The following is a 14586-nucleotide window of genomic DNA, read 5'->3' as shown; positions in this document are numbered from 1 at the left end:
ATTTATAAAATTCCATGAAGGAAATGACTCTTACTTCTCATGAAGTTCCCGTTGGGAAATTGCTGACAGCCACAGTTATGAAAGCGATATCCTCTGGCTGGTCCCAATTCCTTCCCATTGTCGGGGGCCTTCACCATCTTCGAATCACACAGCAATTTAATTATTTCTCATCTGTACTAGGTGTTGCAGTCCACCTGGTCAGTACATGTCTCTGTTACATTGTAAGTTCTTGGACATTAGGGAGTGTTTTATTCATCTTTATATTCCCCCAGAGTGTCTATAACATAATGTCCACAAAAGCAGTGAGTAAATAAATATCACGGAAACATCTATGGCATGGGTTGAAAAACTTTTTTTTTAAGGTTTTATTTATTTATTCATGAGAGACAGAGAGAGAGGCAGAGACACAGGCAGAGGGAGAAGCAGGCTCCCCACAGGGAACCGGATGTGGGACTTGATCCCGGGACTCCAGGATCATGCCCTGGGCCAAAGGCAGGCGCTAAACCACTAAGCCACCCAGGCATCACTGGAAAACTTTTTTAATAAAGGGCCACATAGTAAATATTTTAAGATATATGGTTTCTATCATAACTATTCAACTCTACTGTTATTATAGGAAAACAGCCCCAGACAATCCATAAATAAATGAGCATGGCTGTGTTCCAATAAAACTTTATTTACAAAAATAAATAGCAAGTCAGATTTGGCTCACAGGCCATGATTTTTGAATCCCTGATCTTTGGTCTTTATCTCTGCCATAAACCTTAGTATATTCTCTAAATTTTCATATGTTCCCTATGATTATCAATAATTAGATAAAGTGCAGAAAATGTAAACATTTAAGAGTTGTTTTCGAACTCCACATTAATGAATCCACTTAAAAAAAAAAAAAACCCACCAGGAAAGTACATACAGAAATTAGCTGCTACTCCAAGTATATTTCATGTTCACTTATTTTATCATATGCCTTTAAAAGGAACAATTCTTATTCCTCAAAAATGGGGTAGTCATTTTGCCATTGACCTCATCATTATTGAGTAAACCTGATACAAGATCTCAGAGTTACTGGGTGAAGAGTCCAGTGCTGGGGCATGGTGAACTTGACACTTTCCTGGAAAGGGGGAATAAATGCACCTCCCTCATTCCCGCTCTTTACCAAATCATTTGGTCTGATTTTACTGCCAAAGGTTATTAACGCAAACGATACGTCCTCCTTTTTCTTGATGACCCTCTGGAAAACGTCCAGCTACAAAGAACACAACAGAAATCTCAAAAGCCCAGCAAACACACAGAGAAGTAAAGAGTAGCTACGAGAATTTGATGAAAACAAGATGTCCTAGCCTGTCACCCTGACCTGGTTTAAGAGTGCCCCACCCACTCTATTCTTTCCCTCCCTGTCCAGCCACCTTGGTGCAAAATACGATTTTTTAAAAAGGGATGCCAGATCTGAACTGCAGTGGGAACTCAAAGGATACAAAATTGGAAGGCTGACTGCTTGATTTGGAAAAATTCAACCAGTTGTTTTCAAGGTAGGAGGAAATACAGAGCCCACAACATACAAACGAGCACCCACAGACATTCTTTGAGATGGGCTACTCTGAAGGTGTGGATCTTGAAACTGTCTGCCATCCCCATGGTATCATGAAACAGTTCTAGAGATTTCTTGTAAGAAAGAAAAAATGAAGAATGAGCCTTTCCGAGCCTCTCCTCAGCACCTAAAGCAGGTTCAAAAAATCAGAAGGATCCTGTGCCTTAAGAAAATGAGAAACCACTGACTTGCAAATAAAAGATACCATTGGGGGCTCAAAACACCTGAGTTCAAATCTACCACATTCAACCTATGTGACATGACTTGAGGCAAATTATCTAACTTTACAGTAGCTTATCCTTTTTTTTTTTTTAAACACAGGGCTAAGGTGTATACACACACACACACACACACACACACATATATATAAGAAATGTGTAGAACAGAGGACATACTCTGTATGTACTAATTTATTTCACTTTTTTTTTAAAAAAAGATTTTAATTATTTATTCATGGGAGACAGAAAGAGAGAAGCAGAGACACAGGCAGAGGGAGAAGCAGGCTCCTTGCAGGGAGCCTGATGCGGGACTCACTCCCCGGACCCGGGATCACATCCTGAGCCAAAGGCAGACACTCAATCCCTGAGCCCCGCAGGCGTCCCTATAAGCCCTAATTTATTTCAACAAATGTTGAGAATCAATCACTTGCCTGTGTTCAAGAGTAGAAAATGAATTATGCTGTAGATTCTGAGCATAAGGAGCAAGTGTCCATCCCTTACTGCTCTTTCTGCAACACTACTGCACAACCATCCCCAGTTCCTCTCCTTTATTTATTCAATTTCCTACCCTTGTAGTCTTGCCTTATTATCACTCACTCCTCAGTGCAACATCCCCTCCTCCACTCTGCTACAAAATACAGAGGCCATTCTGGGCATTATGCAGAATGGAGCTCTAGCCAAAAGCATCATGTACCCAAAGTAATATTATTTACACTGACTTAATTCCTATTTCATAAAATTTTGAACTGCTTATATGCCGTGTGGCAATGGGACACAGGACCTTCTTGCCATCTTGACTTGGGGGTTGAAAAGACGTCTAAGAATCAACACAGGAGTTCAGAGGGGGATCATGTGGAGTAGACACTGAGAGGGAAGTATAAAGCTGGGGATGACTGTGATATGGCCAACAAGGCTGTTTACAATACTTAGGACAACTCCCTCGTCTCCATTACAACAGTGCAGGTGACATTCCCCATGGGAAAAGCCACTGACCATGAAGTGTCAATGAATCAGCAACCTGCTGGAAAGGTTGTGTGAGCAGCAGAGGCAAGGCCTGAGGCCCAGGAGTAAAGGACAGAACTCGTTAGTCAGGATCCTCTTTTGCTTCCACCCCCAAGAAACCGAGCACTGGCATAAGGATGCAGAACACCTGATCTTTATTTCCTTTGAATCAACCTCTTGGGCTGTGCGTACAGGACACAAAACTACCGACTGAAGAGAAAAAATAATGCATAAATCACAGGACATATTGGATAGATGTTAAGCTCAATTTAACATTGAGAGAGATGCTCTTCATCTCTTCTGAGGCTCCATGAGAACATGATCTGTTTCTCTCTTCCGGTTTCCAGCTTCTTTCATACCAAAAACTTCTCCTTGAAATGCAAGATCTTTCAAGAGTCCATCTTGAGATTTCCAGAAGGTTCATGTAAGCCAAGTAAGTGGGCTCCTCTGATTAGTGTGCCTAGAACAGGTAAAGATGTCTTTTAAACCAATCACTCAAAAGTTAGCTGCTAAGGAGGGCTGCTACTTCAGCGTCGGGAGACGGGGCCATGTGGGTTTCTCCCGTCCATCCGTCCCTGGCAGCACTCTGGGCAAAGCAAACAGAAAATCTCGAGGAAAAAAAAGAAACTTTCAGAGCCCATGCTGGGCCCCTTCACATTCCTTTTTTAAGCATTACGAGCCTGATCCTAGGCCACAGATGCAGCTTTTGGATGTCAGAGGCAGCAGGCAGATGTTTTCTCTTAAGTCCGTTGTCTCTCCCTCAATCTGTTTATAGCTGCCTCCCTGTCAGCCTGCACCACCAGTTCTCACTGAACGCACATCCTAAAGCTTTCTTCCCGCCACACACAAAGGGGCAGTTCTCCGGTAATCTGTTCTCTCTTGCATGAGGAATGCACCCAGTCACCAGGTAACCCATTAACCCATTTCTGAGGTGTTCCCCAGCCATCTTCAAGAAATACTGTAGGAAAAGCCCTTGCATAGGGATTATGTTCCCGAAGTTGTATGGTATCAGAAAGGGTTTTATTCTTCTTAGAAGTAAACGACTGAGGTCACACAACTGGTATTGGCCTCTTCAGTGAACTGGGTATCACTGATGGGTCCTATGATGGAAGTCAGGGTTATTTATTCAAACCTGTGGGTTTTGCTTTGCTTTGTTTTTTTGTGCTGGGCGTGTAGATGCTCTTCGTACAAGTCAGTCAGAGGATCTCTATTTGTAAGTCAGTTACAAATTCCACAGCAGGCAAACCAAGCAATAGATTTCAGAGACTTATCCAAGCTCCCTACAGATTCATCCAGGATATGATCCACCAGAGATGCAGGAGAATCTCTGAGGCTATTCCTCATACACAAAAGTACCATGAAACATGCCATGAAACAAGGGGGTTTCTTGTTGGTGATGGAACAGTTCTGTATCCTGATGGGAGGATGGTTACAGGAATCTAGACATGGGGTGAAGTCCACTTATCAGCCCACACATGAATGAATGCATGTAAGAACTGGTGAAATCTGAAGAAGCTCTGGAGATGTCACTCACATCAAGTTCCTGGTGGTGGTAATGTATATACTATATACATTATACTCTAAGCTAGAGTTAGGCAAGCCACTACCATTGGGGGAAGACAGATGAAGAGTACATGGGACCTCTCTGTGCTATTTTTGCAACTTCCTGTGAGTCTATATTTATTGCAAAACAAAAAGTTTAAAAAGTGGCACGACAAAGTTAGCATTTGTCTGGCAGTAGCTTGCCCATCTTAGCCTCACTACATTTGAAGATCTACGCTGCTTCTTTTTCTACTCACAGAATTTTAAAGCATTTCCTATGACCTTTCTCTGAGAAATAACATCAACCTATTTTCTCATCTGTACATCGTGGCCTCTCTGAATAGGAGGGCTGTTGGGAGGGGCTGAGAGGGATGATGGGTTCTGAATGGCTCACACCTGGCTCACCAGTGTTGGGCATCTCAACCAGCGTTCTGGTAAGACAGCACATTTCAGCTGTTTCATGGGTATTCCTAATGACATAGAGGATTAGAGTAATCAGGTTCTAGCTCCAAGGGGCAAATATAAAGATAAGGCTATTATTAGCTAAGAAACAGGGAGGAGAGAGGAGGCTAATCCAGGCCAAGACTTTGCTCTTTTTTCTCTGTTTCCACAAGCTTCTTGCAGGACTTCTCATGGCTCTGATTCATCTTATAGGTCTGGGGCCAAAGCAAGATACCCTGTGACACTCAAGTCTAAACCTGTCTGCCCCCCCGCCCCGAAGTTGTATGGCATCAGAAAGGGTTATCCTTTTTGTTGTCTACCATCACCCTACCTTTTGCTTTACTCATTTATCAGCTGTATCTCTGCATTCAGGTATGAACTCCAGGAGCAGTTTGTCCCTTCTGTTTGCCAGTGTATCCCTAACACTGAGGACAGTGCAGTGACTACTTACTGACTGGAGGGCTCAGAAAACGAGTAACACATCTCTAAAACAATGGCCATTAGACCATGGCAATTCTCAAACACACGGATCATTATAAATGACACAGTGCCTTCACTAACAATCATTCAGGCTGGTTTACGTATGCCAAGGTGATTTTACGTTTGGCTAAGAGAATCAACAAGACAAAAATTTGACTGGTGGTTTATAATGGTAGCAGCGGAGTTCAAGAGCTATGGGAATCCCAATGAAAATACATTTCAGGGGTGCCTGGATGGCCCAGTTGGTTAAGCATCTGCCTTCAGCTCCAGTCATGATCCCAGGGTCCTGGGATCAAGCCCCATGTTGGGCTCCTGCTCAGCAGGGAGTCTGCTTCTTCCTCTCCCTCTGCTCATGCTCTCTCACTCGCACACATGTGCACACTCTCTCAAATAAATAAATAAAATCTTAAAAAAAAAAGATATGATTCCTGCTAAATTTTCTGTCTGAGGTAAAAAGAGACAAGTAGCAGGTAAGTAGATAGGGAGGCAGGAACAAGCATATATCTGAATACACACACACACACACACACACACACACACACTTTCTCATTTCCAAAGATGTAATGGGATCTTGATGTTTCCTTTACCCTCGTAAGTCAGCCTGCAGTGAATGGGGAATCCCTTGGCAGCAGACAGAAAAGCACCAGGGAGACACGGCTGATGGGTATGGTGGCACAAGTAGGTAGAAAGGACACAGAAGGAGCCTGCCATGAGACACTGAGAATGTCCTGGATGATGTCACTGCCTCCACCGTGTAGGCTCCTAAGGGTGGTGAGTGCTCAGGAGTGAGGGCTGCCCTGTCACCAAATCATCAATCTGGAGCTGTCTTTCCCTGGAGTAAGTCATGCCACTGTTCAAAACGGGACAGGCTTTGGACAACCCACTGCGCTCAAGGCATCAGAAGAAAACTCTTAGGGGATTGTGTTTTCAGATGTGGTGAAATGTTTTAAGTAAATGATCTGCGTTAGTGAGGGGGAAAAACACCCCCAAAAGACCCCTTAAAATCATGAGAATAAACATGAGGAGGCCAACGACCCCCTAACTTTAAAAGTATACTTGGAGCTGAGCAGCCTTCAGGCTTCTGACACCAAAGTCAGCTTATGCTGACTGACTCCCCTTCATTTCACGCTTCTCTTAAAAGAAAACAGGCCGGACTGTTTCAGTAAATAACAAAAGGTCAGAGAAATGCTACTCACAACATGAGCAAAATAACGGTGCAACCTGCCAAAATGTTTCCTAAGGCCTAAGAGGCAGAAAAATCCAGTGGTGAACTAGTCCACAGACCTGTGAGTGAGAAGGAAAGGTTCATCCCAGTAAAATGTGCCATCAGGCCTCTAGCTCATGTCCCATCAGTGAGAAATGAAAATATAGATTATGCTGTCAGGGTCCAGCCAACATTTAAATTCCGGCGTCCCTCATAAAGAAGCAGGTTACCTATGTGTGTAGTTCGTTTTTTCAGGTTTCTCTTCTTAGGTTATATTTTGACTTTGGAGCCAAGTGTCGAAATGGTGGTCAAACCACTACGCTTTTACTCGAAAGCAGAGCTCAGACTAAATTTGGTTAAATCCCCTCCTGAATGAAACTTCTGATTGGTTTCACTCCAGCCACCTGAGGTTGGGCACCATACATTCATTTTACCTGCAGCACTTTTCGGAGGTGAACAGGATGAAAATAGCATTATTAAGAGCTTGAGAGAGAGAGAAATACATCCAAGGCAGAAGCCAAGACCCTTTGTCCTCAGGATATTGCCTCAATTGATTCTGTGTCTGTAATCTGTAGGGGTATAGTCTTGCCAGGGCATTCCTTACTCTTAGCTTTGTAGACAACACCACACTTGAAGCCATGTTGCCAAACTTATTGCAAAGTCTGAATATCATTCATCTCTGGTTTCTATGGGACCTAGTAAGTGGTCAATGCTCAGCATATTCAGTGGGTTAACAGTATCCATATTCTATATCATTCCTGGTTTAAACCTATAAAGCAGCATTTTGCTAAATATATCCCATGAAATACTAGCCTGATAAGATGTTATCTGGGTGCAAAATAATTCTGATTCCATGACAAAATATGTTTTAGAAATGCTTCTACAATTACCTACATTCCCCCATTCACATGCGCAGATGAAAGCTTCTGAGAAGTCTTGCTTTTGAAACCTCAGTCAGCATTTCCCAAATGATTTTCAGAAACTTTTTCTCAATTAATACCTCTTACAATCCTGAGGAACTAGTGTTTTGTAGAGGACACATTAGGGAATGCTACCTTAGAGTAATTTCTGATTCATGGGTAATCTTTTCTCTTCTTTTTAAAAAAAGATTTTATTTATTTATTCATGAGAGACACAGAGCCAGAGAGCCAGAGATATAGGCAGAGGGAGAAGTAGGATCTCCGTGAGGAGCCTGATGCATGACTTGATCCCAGGACCCCAGGATGACAACCTGAGCCAAAGGTAGATGTTCAACCACTGAGTCACCCAGGTGCCCCCATGGCTAATCTTTTCTAATCTGTCATTAAGTCTGATTGATTCTTCCTGAATTCACGATATATTATTATGGTGAATACAGCCCATTTAATACCCTATTGTTAGTTTCTTATTCTTTAACCCGTAGCTTCATAATATCATAGTCTCACAGAAGGTCAGGTCTGGAAGTGCTCTTAGAAATAATCACAAAGTAAAAAAAAAAAAAAAAAAGAAAAGAAATAATCATAAAGTAAAGGTCAACCCCTGAGTTTAACAGAGTTGTTAACCAACACCTCTGCAGTGAAGGTACTGGCTTAAGATGTCAACATACAATACATTTAGCTCCCTAAAGGCAAGGGTGGTGTCAAGCGCTTATGCTCTGCTTCCTATCCACACTGTGGACAGGAATTACCACAGTGGGCCCCAAGTGGGGAGGAGAAGGTAAGAGATGCCAAGGGAAGCCAGGGAAGGCCATACGCATGCATCTTCATCCTCTCTCTTAACTCTTGGACAGCTCTGTGGGTCAGGTATTTGCATGACAAGGAAGCTCAAGACCACACAGTAAGCAGGTCGCTGTGCCAGGATTTGAGCCAAGAACAGTCTGACTCCAAACACATACTCCTACCAGTGCATTCTATTCCTTAACAAAGAGGCCCTCAGTAAGAGCATGCCGAATCACAAATCAAACCAGGAATCTGCATATCTGAAATTGGAGAGACTATCGTCACCACTGCAAGCAGAAACACAAAGTAAGCTTTTGCTTCCCATCAAAATATCCCATCACTTGTGAATGTGAAGAAGAGAGTAAATTTGAATTCACTATTAGTGAAATGAAAAGCTTCGACTGGTGAAAATGGAATTGAGTCAATCAAATAATGAGAACTAAATGCGGCTATTATTGAACATCACAAATAACATATTTGCAAAGTTTTGCATGACCATTCAATGTTAGAATTGATTGCTTCTCATGTCAAGTGCGGACTCGCTTTGGTTATGCCTCAGGAAATCTGTGGTGGGCACAAGTTCAGCTAATATGATGATGACGGTGGTGGTGCCAGTATATTTTCATTTTATATACCAAGACATATACACTACTCAAAACTGCTGTAGTGCTAATGGCGGAAAGGAAGCTTTTTCCACATATAATCAACTGATTTAAACTATGAGAGTGTTCTTTTTCATATTCATCTGTCAGTAACCCAAATTAAAAAATTTAAAGTTTTTTATTTGCATTTTTGAGGTATTTTGAACACTGGTAAGTAGTTTTTTCCACTTAGTAGTGGAATTACTGTCTTTTGGAGAATTTCTGAAGCAACACGTGGTCCCTAAGTCCAAGTAAAACATTAAAATGACAGGAAGGGTGCTGTGGGTGGGGGGACTCAGTCAGTTAAACATCCCACTGTTGGTTTCAGCTCAGGTCATGATTTCAGGACTATGGGACTGAGCCTCGCATCCAGCCTCCACACTTTGAGATTCTCTCTTCCTCTCCCTCTGCCTCTCCCACTTACAATCTCTTCTCTCTCTCTCTCAAATAAATAAATAAATCTTTTTAAAAAATGATAGAAATAAACTAACAACAAATAATAATGGTCACAAACCCATGAATAATCAAATTAAATAAAATCCTGGCCTGGGAGGATTTATATTACTCTTTATAATAATCAATTACTGTGCAACTCAGCTTACAGATAACATGAAGTTTCAACATTTGTAGAAGGAGGAAATTTTAATTTTAGTATTTAAGTCAAGCATGACTGTGTAACCTTAAAAAATGACTAAGAAAAATATTTTATATCTGAATGCTGAGGCCAATTTTTCAGTCATCATTAAGATAGTAAACTTAAGCATTAGGTTTATCATCTGGAAATTAAAGACAAAAACAATTTATGAACAAACCATTGATGTCTCTACCAATCTCTTAATCCTCAAATACCAGGGATGCTAAATTTCCTCCCACCTCAAAACAGACACCAAAGAGACTGTCATTCACTGAGATTTTGAGATGCAACAAAGAAGAGGAAATCTACAAGGAAACAACTGTAAAAATCTTGACCATTCCTGTCATAGCTTAGGGACAGAAAAATTACTTTTTTTAAGATTGCCTATGAATGTTATTTATTTATTGTTTATGTACCTCTTTTCTTTAAGCTTTTAAAAAAGATTTATTTATTTATTCTGAGAGGCAGAGAGAGAGAGAGAGAGACCAAGACACAGGCTCCTCCCAAGAAGCCAGATGAGGGACTCTATCCTGGATCCCGGCATCATGCCCTGAGTGAAAGGCAGGCGCTCAACCACTGAGCCACCAAGGAGTCTCTCTCTTTTTAAAATTTAAATTCAATTAATTAACATATAATGTATTTTTGGTTTCAGAGGTAGAGGTCAATGATTCATCAGTCTTATACAACACCCAGTGCTCATGACATCATGTGTCCTCCTTAATGCCCATCACCCAGTTACCCCGTCCCCCCCCCGCCCCCTCCTCTCCAGTGATCCTCAGTTTGTTTCCTATGATTAAGAGACGAAATCAGAAAAATTACTTTCAAGAATATAAAACACCCACTGGACTTTTTCATTTGCTTCATTAACATCCCAACCTCCCTTTATGGATTCAGGGTCCTCATGTCCTAATGGGAGAGCTCTGATTGGCCACTGCTTTCCTTCATCCCATATCCAAGTGAATGAGACAGGGTCAGTTCTGCAGAGGTTCTGCGTAGAGAAATCCACCAGAACTAGACCCAGACTAGAGCAGGAAGCAGGCAGAAATTAAGAAGGAAGCAGAAGAGGCAAAATAAATAGCTTCCTAGCATCTGCTGTTTCAGATCTGATTTTTTTTTTTTTGTAAGTGAATGCACAGACAGCAGATACCAATTCTACAAACAAAAACATATTTTAATGGTAAATAGAATTATTCCTGGGCTGAGTACAGTTTGGATTTGTTTCTCATTCCCCTCACTGTGACAGAGAATAAGAGTAGCTGCCACTTCCATGGTGTTCAGGGCGTGCTGGGCACGGTTCTAAGCGCTTGCCTCCTATTAACGCACAGCAGCACTCAGAAGGAAGGCGTCATTATAATCGGCACTCTGCAGATAAGGAAGAGGGAGCATCAAAAACCAGGCAGCAAAGGGTAGAGCTGAGGTCAGAATCTGGGCAGGCCGCTTGGGCCCACGCTGCTAAGGCCTGATGCCTGAGGACCAATTATGAACTTAGCAGGGTTTACTATTCTGACATGCTTGGATAAGACACAAATTCAAAGCAGTTAATAATCACTTCCCATATAAGAATACCTTTTGATATTCAGAAAAGGGTTAATATACTCTATGGTCCGACCTCTCTATCGCCTAACTGGGGCAGCCTCATCACTGGACAGGTCCCCCGAAGATGTCCCAGGGCTAGTTCAAAACCTCAGTGACAGGGGATCCCTGGATGCTTCAGCAGTTTAGTGCCTGCCTTCAGCCCAGTGATCCTGGAGTCCCGAGATCGAGTCCCACGTCAGGCTCCTTGCATGGAGCCTGCTTCTCCCTCTGCCTATGTCCCTGCCTCTCTCTGTCTCTCTGTCTGTCTCTCTCTCTGGGTGTGTGTCTCTCATGAATAAATGAATAAAATCTTTAAAAAAAAAATCAGTGGCAGGACAAACCTCTCCTAAAGAACATCAGCTGGTTACAGTGTAGATTTGGGGAGAAAAGTACATGAAGTGGTCAGGGGAGACTTCTGTTACAACAACTGGATGACTTCCTTTACATTCTAGATAGGAATAACTGAATAATTTAATTGCTGGAGTTAAAGGCTTGTCTGTTTTGAGGAAAATGAGATTTTTATTTGGGATTCCCCAGTATATTAGAAAGATGATTCTTAGTATAATTGTGGGCAAGAAGGAAATAATACACATATTTGTGGCTATGAGCAACTAACCAGAAAAAAAAAAAAAAAAAGGAAAGAAACCGTCCGGACTTGCACAGTTCCAAAAACTGCTGAATGTTTTCCTTTTTTTTTTTTTTCCACCCAACTAAGTATTTCTTTCTTATCGAGGAGGCTTCATTTCCCACCTGTGCCTTTTACGTTCTTGAAATACATATAAAGTTAGTGTTTATTTTCTACCCACTGAAAGCTTAAGTTATTCTTTGGGCTTTACTTTTAGGAGTCACAATTTGCTTGGCAAGCTTCGGCGTAAGAGAAAGCTTCCTTTTATGTACAGCAAACTCCTGACTATTTAGAATGTTTGCTTGGGAGATAAAGGGAAGCCTGGTGGTTTTTCTACTTTATAACAATTACTATGTATGACATGACCAGACAAAAACCGAAATGTGCTCAAACTGAATTCCACCTTCCTTTGGCAAGTAGTGGGATCATGATCATCAATGCCAGTTTTTTTTTTTTTTTTTTTTTTTTTTTTTTTTTTATAAATTAATTTTTATTGGTGTTCAATTTACCAACATACAGAATAACACCCAGTGCTCATCCCGTCAAGTGTCCCCCTCCGTGCCCGTCACCCATTCACCCCCACCCCCCGCCCTCCTCCCCTTCCACCACCCCTAGTTCATTTCCCAGAGTTAGAAGTCTTTATGTTCTGTGTCCCTTTCTGATATCTCCCACACATTTCTTCTCCCTTCCCTTATATTCCCCTTCACTGTTATTCATATTCCCCAAATGAGTGAGAACATACACTGTTTGTCCTTCTCCGATTGACTTACTTCACTCAGCATAATACCCTCCAGTTCCATCCACGTTGAAGCAAATGGTGGGTATTTGTTGTTTCTAATGGCTGAGTAATATTCCATTGTATACATAAACCACATCTTCTTTATCCATTCATCTTTCGATGGGCACCGAGGCTCCTTCCACAGTTTGGCTATTGTGGACATAATGCCAGTTTTTTAATAGTCCAGTGTTACTTAAAACTTCCAAACGTTTGTAGCATAAGCTAATACATACATTCAAATACTGGTTACGGAAAAGATGCAACATGTAGTCATCCAAACCTTTGCATCGGATCATCCTTGGGCTTCACACTGAGTGTTAGGTTTCAGTAAATGAAGATCACCTCTTCAAGCTGGTGACCACAGGCACCAACCTGACAGCACACATGTAGTACATTCCCTGGATCTCAGCAAAAACCATCAGACAGGAAAAACACACTGAGGCATGAGGACTTCCAAAGGTCACATGAGAGCAGGTGAAAGAGGAGCAGAATGCAAAGCTATAAACCTGGGCCCTGCCTGTACCTGGATCTGGCTGGGGACCCCCCGCCACTGTTGAGTGTGCAGACCTGAAGAGCATGTGGTTGCAGGTCTGATTCCTCTTATGGGCATTTAGAAGAAGCAAGTTACATACAATAGGAAGGTCTAGTCCAATCCTTGACTTCAGGTGGTTAATATCATGTCCCCCCACTTTAGTGGTGGCATGGAGAAGGTCTAAAAGAGCTGACTGACACAGAGCAGTATAGGCTAGCACAGGTCACCTTTTCCAGCTCCATAAATTATAGGGGACTCATTTCTGGAGTGTGCGTTACTGGTCACGAATGAAATAGCATGGCAGTGTGGACAGCTGTATCTAGACTATTACTTCTAATAAACAGACCAAACTCAGCCATGCTGAGGGTGCAGAGTGCCCTTCCTACTCTATCAGAGCTGGACTGGACCCTAGAAGGACACCAGCATCCAAACCTCAAGGGACAAGACTTTTCTGTGCTTCTAACTGGAATGCCAATGTGATCCACGGACCATTCAGTTCTTCAATAGCCAAAGTGGCTTTGTATGAATCCTGACAGTCGGAGAATATGGACACAGAGAAGCCACTTACTAGCCAGGATAGGTGATGGGCTGCACTTCCTTTTCTTGCTTTGCAACTGAGTTGCTGATTAACTTAGGCTACTGGCTTCTTAATTTTGGATTTCCCCTGTGTAAAAAACATGGGAAGACAATGTCTAACTACCTCTCAGGGATATTGCAAAGATTACCTAGTTAATGTTTTAAACCATGTGGTACTAGGACAGCACCATTTGCTACATATTGCCATCATTAAAATCATCCATAATTGGTTACAGGCACACATACAACATTTCTTAACAAAGGAGGAAGGAAGGAAGGAAGGAAGGAAGGAAGGAAGGAAGGAAGGAAGGAAGGAAGGAAGGAAGGAAGGAATTCTTTTTTTAAAAGATTTATTTATTTATTTGAGAAAGAGAGAGAGGGAGAGCACACAAGCAGCGGGGAGGGGCAGAGGGAGACAGGGAATCTCAAGACTCCCTGCTGAGTGTAGAGCCCCACAGTGGGCTCAATCTGAGAACCTTGAGACCATGACCTGAACCAAAATCAAGAGTCAGACACTTAACCAACTGAGCCACCCAGGTGCCCCAGAAGGAATTCTGTTCTTATTTGGGGGATTTCACAAAACATCATGTCAAAAACATTAACATTCTAAAAACTAAATTCAACTGAAAACTAAATTCAATAGCAAGGGAATGTACTCAAGTGGAGAGATGGTGATACCTCAATCTATAAGTCCTTTAAGGAGAGAAAGAACTTAAGGATATAGTTAATTCATCACATGTATTTGATGGGACAAAGATAATCAATAATCTCCTTCTGTCTGAGATTCAGTTTAGTTTGAGAATACCATAAAAATGCTGTCGTTGTGTATCTGTTGAATGCTTAGGCTTGCCAATTGTAGTACTCCAGTCATAAAATGACCCTGTTTTGTGACCACATAAGAAACTAAGAAATTAAGATGGAGTCAAGTGGTCAAGGGGCCATGTCTATGAAGGCGATGTATCGTAAATTCTTCTCACCTTTTCTCTCCCTGCCCAGTACCCTACATTTGTGAGCCTAGATGAGGGGTATGTAGTTGGGGGACAGGGGTCCATT

General features: G+C 42.0%; 1 protein-coding gene across 4 annotated transcripts in view; it reads right to left on the bottom strand.

Moving 5' to 3' along the window:
• Positions 1-14586, bottom strand: part of LOC129514527 (apoptosis regulator Bcl-2) — a 171296-nt gene that overhangs the window by 100108 nt on the left and 56602 nt on the right. The window contains exon 3 of one of the 4 annotated variants that reach the window (XM_055333159.1): positions 3011-3268. The exons of the other annotated variants lie outside the window; for them this stretch is intronic. Within the exon in view, the coding sequence (XP_055189134.1) occupies positions 3260-3268 (9 nt within the window). The 3' untranslated portion in view covers positions 3011-3259. Of the gene's footprint in view, positions 1-3010; positions 3269-14586 lie in introns of those variants that run through there. 4 annotated transcript variants of the gene reach the window in all.

The sequence above is a fragment of the Nyctereutes procyonoides genome, unplaced genomic scaffold (genome assembly GCF_905146905.1).
Source record: "Nyctereutes procyonoides isolate TBG_1078 unplaced genomic scaffold, NYPRO_anot_genome, whole genome shotgun sequence".
Taxonomy (NCBI): domain Eukaryota; kingdom Metazoa; phylum Chordata; class Mammalia; order Carnivora; family Canidae; genus Nyctereutes; species Nyctereutes procyonoides.
This window is presented reverse-complemented; position numbering and strand designations above follow the sequence as displayed.